The sequence below is a fragment of the Nicotiana tabacum genome, unplaced genomic scaffold (assembly GCF_000715075.1).
Source record: "Nicotiana tabacum cultivar K326 unplaced genomic scaffold, ASM71507v2 Un00148, whole genome shotgun sequence".
NCBI classification, from domain to species: domain Eukaryota; kingdom Viridiplantae; phylum Streptophyta; class Magnoliopsida; order Solanales; family Solanaceae; genus Nicotiana; species Nicotiana tabacum.
This window is the reverse complement of record NW_027438386.1, coordinates 117,578-127,084: the sequence shown is the minus strand read 5'-3', so window position 1 is coordinate 127,084 and position 9,507 is coordinate 117,578. Positions and strand designations below refer to the sequence as shown.

Genomic DNA, 9,507 nt, shown 5'->3' with positions numbered 1-9,507 from the left:
TCTCACTTGACTTGGCATCCTCAAAGTCGATCAGAAGGTCTTTCTTTGGACTGTAATGTAGGTTTTGGACAGGGTTAGAAAGAAAGGGTGGCATGCAGGCTCAAAATAATTTGAGATGAAGGGGTTCAAAATTACAACTTTTGGAACCAGATCTTTTTACAAAACTAAAACTTCTGCCCCCGTTTCTTCGAATCTGGGGACTTTTGGATTTTTTTTTGAAGGGACCGAACCGTGTAAGGCTGCCTACGTATCCTTAAAAGGAATCAGGTCGAACGTAGTTCAAACATAAGAGTTTTGTTTTTGTTACTTTGCTTTTCTTTTTCTCCTTTCTTTTCTTTTTCTTTCTTTGCTTTTCTCTTTTCCTTCTCCTTTTTTTTTTCTTCTTCTTCTTTTTTTTTTTCTCTTTTTTTATTCTTTTATATTTCTAACACTGCTTCTGATTCCAAAAGAGGGGTATGAAAGAAAATAAATAAGGCTCAAAAAGGGGTAACAAATGATAAAAGTGTTTGGGATAGCAGAATAAAATGCCTTCGTCATTCCAACTTTGAACGTGTCTAGTACAAAATGCGATTGAAGATAAGCAAAGAAATCATACATAATATCTCTTGACTGCATCAGAATTGATAGCCATATCCACACATTTACCTTCTATGTCTGTTAAATACAAAGCACCATTGGGCAACACCTTTGTCACAATGAACGGCCCCTTCCAGTTTGGGGCGAACTTGCCTTTAGCTTCAGCCTGATGTGGAAGGATGCGTTTCAATACCAGCTGACCCACTTCAAATTTTCGGGGCCGAACCTTCTTATTGTATGCTTTTGCCATCCTTTTCTGATACAATTGACCATGACATACTGCTGCCAATCTTTTTCCGTCAATCAAACTCAATTGCTCTAGCCGGGTTTTGACCCACTCATCATCATCAATTCCAGCTTCAACAACGACCCGCAGGGATGGAATCTCGACTTCCGCAGGTATAACTGCCTCGGTTCCATATACCAGCAAATAGGGGGTTGCACCTATTGAAGTGCGAACAGTAGTGCGATAACCCAGCAAAGCAAAAGGTAACTTTTCATGCCATTGCCTCGAACCTTGCACCATCTTTCGAAGTATCTTCTTTATGTTCTTGTTAGCAGCCTCAACAGCTCCGTTTGCCTTAGGACGATATGGAGTGGAGTTTCGATGCGTAATCTTGAACTGTTGGCATACCTCTTTCATCAAATGACTGTTGAGGTTAACAGCATTATCTGTGATGATTACCTTGGGAATTCCAAACCGGCAAATGATGTTTGAATGAACAAAATCTACCACTGCCTTCTTGGTTACGGACTTGAAAGTTACAGCTTCGACCCACTTAGTAAAGTAATCAATGGCCACCAGAATAAACCTATGCCCATTTGACGCGGCCGGCTCAATCGGTCCAATGACATCCATGCCCCAAGCGACAAAGGGCCAAGGCGCCGACATTGTATGTAGCTCAGATGGCGGGGAATGAATCAAATCACCGTGCACCTGGCATTGATGACATTTGCGAACAAAGCTGATGCAATCACGTTCCATGGTGAGCCAATAATAACCTGCTCGAAGAATCTTCTTCGTCAAGACATACCCACTCATATGTGGCCCGCAAACCCCGGAATGCACTTCGGCCATGATAGTCGAGGCTTGTTTAGCATCTATACACCTTAGTAAACCTAGATCTGGAGTTCTCTTATACAATATTCCCCCACTTAAGAAAAATCCGCTAGCCAGACGTCGAATGGTTCTCTTTTGATCGCCTGTGGCATGTGCCGGATATACCCCTGATTTGATGTATTCCTCAACGTCGTGGAACCAAGGCTCGCCATCGAGTTCCTCCTCGACCACATTGCAATAGGCATGCTGATCACGGATTTGGATATGCAGAGGGTCGACATAAATCTCATCCGGATGGTGTAACATTGACGCCAGAGTGGCCAAGGCGTCGGCAATCTCATTATGAATCCTGGGAATATGCCTGAATTCTACCGACCTGAATCGTTGACAAAGATCATGCAGACATTGTCGATACGGTATGAGCTTCAAATCACGGGTCTCCCATTCTCCCTGAATCTGGTGAACCAACAAATCTGAGTCTCCCAAAACCAATATTTCTTGAACTCCCATGTCTATAGCTAACCTCAAACCCAGGATGCATGCCTCGTATTCAGCCATGTTGTTAGTGCAATAAAATCGAAGTCGAGCTGTTACGGGATAGTGATGCCTTGTTTCAGAAATGAGTACAGCCCCTATTCCGACACCTTTCATATTGGCGGCTCCATCAAAGAAAAGTTTCCAACCTGGCTTTTCATCATGATCAGCCTCGTCAACATACATCGCTTCCTCATCAGGAAAATAAGTCTTCAATGGCTCATATGCTTCATCCACCGGATTTTCGGCCAAGTGATCGGCTAGGGCTTGGGCTTTCATCGCGGTTCGAGTCACATAGATGATGTCAAATTCTGTGAGTAAAATCTGCCACTTTGCCAACCTCCCTGTGGGCATAGGCTTCTGAAAGATATACCTTAGAGGATCCATGCGAGAAATGAGGTAAGTAGTGTAGGATGACAGATAATGCTTCAACTTTTGCGCCACCCAAGTCAGGGCGCAACATGTCCTTTCAAGAAGAGTATACTTAACCTCATAAGGAGTGAACTTCTTGCTGAGGTAATAAATGGCTTGCTCTTTCTTGCCCGTGATGTCGTGTTGACCCAACACACAACCAAAAGAATTATCCGTGACTGTCAAATAGAGGATTAAAGGTCTCCCAGGTTCTGGCGGGACCAACACAGGGGGTTCAGCAGGTAATTCTTGATCTTATCAAATGCTTCCTGACACTCATCGGTCCACTTAACCGCAGCATTCTTCTTTAGTAACTTAAAGATGGGCTCACAAGTTGTCGTGAGTTGAGCAATAAACCTGCTGATGTAGTTTAACCTCCCGAGCAGGCTCATCACCTCAGTTTTATTCTTTGGTGGTGGTAGTTCTTGGATGGCCTTAATCTTTGACGGATCCAACTCGATGCCGCGTCGACTGACTATGAATCCCAATAGTTTCCCCGACGGGACACCAAATGCACATTTCGCCGGATTGAGCTTGAGGTTGTACCTGCGGAGCCTTTGGAAAAACTTTCTCAAATCCCCAACATGGTCGGACTGCTTCTTTGACTTTATGATCACATCATCTACATAAACCTCAATTTCCTTGTGTATCATGTCATGAAATATAGTAGTCATTGCCCTCATGTAAGTTGCCCCAGCATTCTTTAAACCGAATGGCATTACCCGGTAGCAATACGTCCCCCATGGCGTGATGAATGCTGTCTTTTCTGCATCTTCCTCGTCCATCAGGATCTGATGATATCCCGCATAACAATCCACGAAAGACCCGATCTCGTGCTTGGCACAATTATCAATCAGAATGTGGATATTCGGCAATGGAAAGTTATCCTTTGGACTTGCCTTGTTGAGATCACGATAATCAACACACACCCTCGTCTTACCATCCTTCTTTGGTACTGGTACCACATTAGCTAACCAAGTGGGATACTGAGTGACCCGAATGACCTTTGCCTCCAGTTGCTTTGTGATTTCTTCTTTAATCTTCACACTCATATCAGTCTTGAACTTTCTTAACTTTTGCTTGACAGGAGGGAATGTAGGGTCGGTTGGCAATTTATGAGCTACCAAATCAGTACTCAAGCCCGGCATGTCGTCATACGACCATGCAAAGACATCTTTGTATGCAAATAGTGTTTTGATTATTTCTTCCTTGATTTGCGGTTCCAGATGCACACTTATCTTGGTTTCTCTGACATTATTTTGATCCCCTAAATTGATTGCTTCGGTTTCATTCAAATTAGGCTTGGGTTTTTCTTCGAAGTGTTTTAGTTCTCTACTGACTTCCTCAAATGCCGCCTCTTCATCGTATTCTGTTTCATCATCACTCTCTACTTCTTGGATCGTTATTTCAGAATTAGATTGACTTTTAAGATTTGGCTGAAAATTCCTCATGCATGTCATGTCATTGAAACCAGCATAAAAGGAACTGTACAGAAAGAAAAGCAAAAACAAAAATGAAACGCTATCAGGATTAATGGAAAACGGGAAATTGTATTTCATTGAAAATAAAAGGATAGGAGGGTTTGTACATCAAAACAAGCAAAAAATAAAAAATCTGGATTACAACCCTGGAATAACCCAGATAGCAGAAAGGAAAACAAAGCAAACTACCAAAACTCCTTCCGGGCGGGGAGAGGAGTAGCTTTCCAATTGCTAAGCTTCACATTTGGCCCAACGAGCTGCACATCGGCATTACTGGAACCTTCCCCGATTTCTACCATATTAACCTCATCAAACAAACTCTGGAACCTCTTGATCAACTCTTCATCAAAGTCGACCACAGGTTTTGGGACCGCTGATATTGGGCGTTTTGCGACCCCTGGCTTGACAAAAGACTTGGAGATATGTGGAACAGGCTTAGGAAGTGACCATGCCTTTCCTTTCAAACTTTTAGCCTTTTTCACGTCCTTCCCTGTGAGTGTGAATCCCAAACCAAATGTACCAAAACTTTCACGTGGACACACTGGATGCACAATACCCTGCAGAGATGAACCCAGACCTTTGCCCGGCAGAAAACCATTCTTCAACATTTCATTTGCTACCATGACAGACGCGGATGGTATCTTCGGACCTAGGATGCATTCTCCTTCGGGAATTTTCCCGACAGACACTGTTTCGAACATTTGGTAAACCCAAGGCCCTTTATCATCTTCAACTTCAATAAATGGAACGATTGTGTCATTGTAAGCAGATAAGTTCTCATCACCGTGCACAACTATTTCCTGTCTGTCCCATTCGAACTTTACCATTTGATGCAGAGAAGACGGGATTGCCTTGGCAGCGTGGATCCAGGGCCTGCCCAACAACAAGTTATAAGAGGCAGCCACATCTAGCACTTGGAACTCCATAGTGAACTCAACCGGCCCTATTGACAAATTTAGCATTATATCACCGACAGAATCTTTCCCTCCTCCATCGAAGCCTCGAACGCATACATTATTAATGTGGATCCTTTCGGTGCCAATCTTCAACTTTTGCAAAGTGGACAGAGGGCAAATATTCACACTAGAACCGTTTTCCACCAGTACCCTTGAGACAGCAAAATCCTCGCACTTCACTGTGAGATAAAGAGCTCGATTGTGTTCTGTACCCTCTATAGGGAGTTCATCATCTGAGAAAGTGATCCTGTTCGCTTCGAAAATCTTGTTAGCAATCTTTTCCAAGTGGTTCACCGTGATCTTATCAGGAATATGGGCCTCGTTCAAAATCTTCATCAGGGCTTTGCGGTGTTCATCTGAATGTATCAGCAAAGACAGAAGAGAGATCTGAGCTGGTGTTTTCCTCAACTGTTCTACAATGGAATAGTCTTGCATTTTCATCTTTTTCAGGAATTCCTCAGCCTCTTCTTCGGTGACCGGCTTTTTTACTGGGATGTGGCCGTCCTTGGATGGCTTGGTTTTCCTCAGTTCTTCTGGGGTAAAACATCTCCCGGAACGAGTCAGCCCTCCGGTTCCATTAACTTCTTCCTCTACTTCTTTCCCTTTGTACGTTACTATCACCTGTTTGTAATTCCACGGGACGGCCTTTGTGTCAACCATTGGCAACTGGGTCACTGGCTTAATAATAACGGGGGTAACACGAGCCCCTTCCACGATTATGACAGGCTTGCCCGGGGCCCCTGGCACGACCACCTTTTGCCTCTCCTGGTTCGCTTCAACATCAACCGGAGGCCCTTTCACGACCAATACAGAAGGCTTCACGTTGAGCGCGCTTGGCTTCTCCGATACCCCTTTAATCGCCAAGGACATTGCTTTTGTAGAATCTAGAGCTTTGATTGGATTACTTTCACTAGCCCGGATCATCATGACAGACTTGGAAAAGTTTTTGGGCTCCCCATCTTTATGAACTATCTCGATCATATGTGTCTCTACATGGGTCAGCAACGGATTTTGGTTGATGTTTGGCGCCTCCGGGCTCTGGACCACAATTTGATTTTTATCAATAAGCTCTTGGATCGCCCTCTTCAAATGCCAACACTTCTCCGTGTCGTGCCCTGGGGCATCAGAACAATATGTTCATCTAAGGGAGTAATCAAGGTTCCTTGGAGGCGGATTTGGTATCTTGGGCTCAATTGGCCTCAAAACGTCCAACTGCCTCAACCTCTGAAACAAACTGGTATAGGACTCTCCAAGAGGGGTGAAGGTTTCTTTCCGCTGTTGCCTCTCTTTTCTGTAATCTGGCCTTGGTCGAAAACTTGGACCAGTAGGGTTTTGGTATGGTTGTGGGGGTGTATAAATATTTTGTGGAGTTGGAGCACGCCATTGCGGGTAAGGAGGGGGTTGAGCATATGACTGTGCGTGGTGAACATGGTATTGGGGTAGCTCGACAGAATATCTAGGTTCTTGTGGCGGGAGATAGTGCTGAGATGGATTATATGGAGCTTGGGTGTAGGCTTGAGGTTGGGGTCGAGTTTGGGTGTACTGGTGAGGCGGACCCCTTGGGCCACGCCACGATCCAGAGACAAACATAGCGACATCTTCTTTCTTCTTTTTGCCTAACAGGCTTCCGGTGCCACTTTGAATTGCCTGTGTGGTCGCTTTTATGGCAGAGTAGCTCATGATCTTGCTTGACTTGAGTCCCTCTTCCACCATTCCTCCCATCTTTACCACATCGTTGAAGGACTTACCTATGGCTGAGATCAAATGGCCAAAGTAAGTGGGCTCTAGGGCTTGAAGAAAGTACTCGACCATCTCATCTTCCTCCATTGGAGGGTAGACTCGTGCAGCTTGTTCTCTCCATCTGAAACCATATTCCCTAAAGCTTTCATTGGGCCTCTTCTCTACCTTGGTCAAAGATAGGCGATCCGGGAAAATGTCTATATTGTACTAAAAGTGCCGAGCAAAGGCCTGAGCCAAGTCATCCCATGTGTACCACCTGCTAGTGTCTTGGCGGGTGTACCACTCTAAAGCTGCCCCACTCAGACTCTGACTGAAATATGCCATTAATAATTCATCTTTCCCACCGGCGCCTCTCATATTGCTGCAGAAGCCTCTCAAATGGGCCACGGGATCTCCATGTCCATCGTACGGGTCAAACTTGGGCATCTTGAACCCAGCGGGCAGTTGAACATCCGGAAATAAGCATAAATCCTTGTAAGCCACACTTACTTGGCTTCCTATCCCTTGCATGTTCTTCAAAGATTGCTCTAGGCTCTTCACTTTCCTGAACATCTCGTCCTGCTCCACATTCCGGGATGGTTTCTCAGTTTCGACAAGAGGTTCAAAGTGAGGGGCATGGGAATAAGGATCCGCGACTTTGAAAGTTGGTTCCGGAACATAATATTGGGTATCTGGAGCTTGGAACGCGGGTTCACTAGAAGATCTGTGAAGGGTAGCTCGTGGAGGGGCTACGAAAACAGGAGCGGATGTCGGAGCAGGGTATGCAGTTGTTTTGGGTGGTGGAGCATGAAAGGTTTGGGACGAGGTGCCAGGGTAGTGGCGATAAGGGGTAAAGCCTGGTGCGTGCTGAGGGGAAAGATCAATGGTAATGGGATCTTGGGCTTGTGACAGTGGTGGGATGAAAGCGGGATTTTCTGGGTGGTTAGCGGGGAATGAAGGTGGAGGATGCCCCCTGACCCAGGCTTGATACATTTCTGCCATTTGATGCTTCAACCTGTAGACCTCCTCTTTCAATTCAGACTCCGATTCTACAATCTCCCTTGGCGGGTCGACAACACCCGTGTCCAATTCTTTGCTAGTCATGACTGCCTTGCACTTTGATCTGGTGTTATAAGGGTGACTTGCCAGGATGCCAACAAACTAACCACCTAAAACAAAACCTGTATATGAGCATACAAAAACTTGGTCAGTTTTAAAAGCAATTTACAGATAGTTAATCGCACATTGGGTATGCAATGCACCTGAGCAGTTAACGTTCCTAAATGCTTTGCGACGGCTCGTATGTTTCATCCCGGCTTTTCCAAATTCTCCAATCCTGATTTTCCCTCTCTCCTTTGCTATGTTTCGCTCTTTTAATACTTATTCTTTCCTCTTTTCTTTAGTTCGACCCCTCTTTTCTTTCTTCCCTCATTTTCTCTCTTTTTCTCTCTTTTCTTTTCTATTTTCTTTTCTATTTTCTTTTAAGAATATGATCGAATCCTATGGGGATTGCCTACGTATCATGACGCCGCATGAATCAGATCATTATGTAGTTCAGAGAAATAGATACGAAATAATTTATTTCATCAATAAAAGACATCTTTTTGGATTTTCTATTACAAGGACTAAAAGTAGCGATGACTGCAAAAGGAAAATCTACAGACTCGAAATAAAGTAATAGACAACCTTGACAAAGACGAACAAGACTCGGAGAAAGTAAAATACAGACTACTAAAGGAAATCAAAAATACATAAGAGCCTCCACTGGTACTCCGGAGGCTTGCGGGACATCAGCCGGTCTCCGCACGGGCCTGCGGGCAATATCTTCTTGAAGGCGGTCTAGGTCAACCATCACCTGTCGGACGAATGTCATTACAGAAGCAAAAAATATAGACTTGGTCATGTCTTCACATTTATGGCATTTCATTACAACATAATCAGCTATCTCTTTAATCCTCATTCTGATGACACCCTTTTCTTGAAGCAAACGTCCAATCTGCTGGGCCCGAGCCTCTAACACTTGTGTATCTGTGTTGCTTTGGTCTTGTAACTGCTTCAGGCTTTCTTGTAGTTGGTAAATCAGTGCATAGCAATGCTCTCTTTCTGTCTTGAAATCCTTTGTTTGCCTGATCATTTCATTTTCCAGGGCAACCAGCTTTTTCTGTAAAATTGCTACTTCTTTGTCATATTTCTGCTTCAACTGGTGGGCTAATCTAGCGTGTTCTTCCGCACCTTTGGCCAGCTTTGCTTGAGCATTGAACAAGTCCCCTTCGACCTTTGTCAAGTCAAAACCGTAATCATGCACTTTCCTCCTCAGGTTGGTTATAATTTTCTCATCTCTCTCACTTCTTGCTGGTGTCTCGGCGGCTATCTTCATTCTCTGGATCTGGGCTCGAAGGGCTTCATTTTCCTTGGCCAACCTCTTCTTTTCCCCTTCATCTTCAGCTGCCTGCAAACTACTATCAAATTTGATTTTTTCAATTTGTTCTTCTAGCTTGTTTATAGTAGTTCGGTATTCCTTTTCTTTAGCCAACCAAACCCATTGCTCTCGTGCTCCATCGGTGAATTGTTGGACATGGGGCCTTTTGGCGGGCTGTTCTGGCTCTTGACCGACCCAACTTCTTTTCCTGTACCACGTGGCGTAGTTGGATCCTACTTCACCTATGGACAAATCTCGTACTTGAGTCTGTGGTTCCAGGAACCTGCATTGGTGCCAAATCTGGTGAACCCTTTCTTCTGGAAACGTGGCTTTCGGGCATATTTCAATAAC

General features: G+C 44.5%; 1 protein-coding gene across 1 annotated transcript; it reads right to left on the bottom strand.

The window, feature by feature from the left end:
- Positions 1-456: 456 nt before the first annotated feature.
- On the bottom strand, positions 457-9,114 carry LOC142179001 (uncharacterized). The gene is given in 10 exon segments (XM_075248813.1): positions 457-1,006; positions 1,115-1,450; positions 1,452-1,477; positions 1,579-2,223; positions 2,281-2,817; positions 2,820-3,789; positions 3,922-4,066; positions 4,252-5,041; positions 5,231-6,133; positions 8,727-9,114. Coding segments are annotated over 10 exon segments (5,157 nt in total). The 3' UTR covers positions 457-589.
- Between the last annotated feature and the right edge of the window lie 393 nt (positions 9,115-9,507).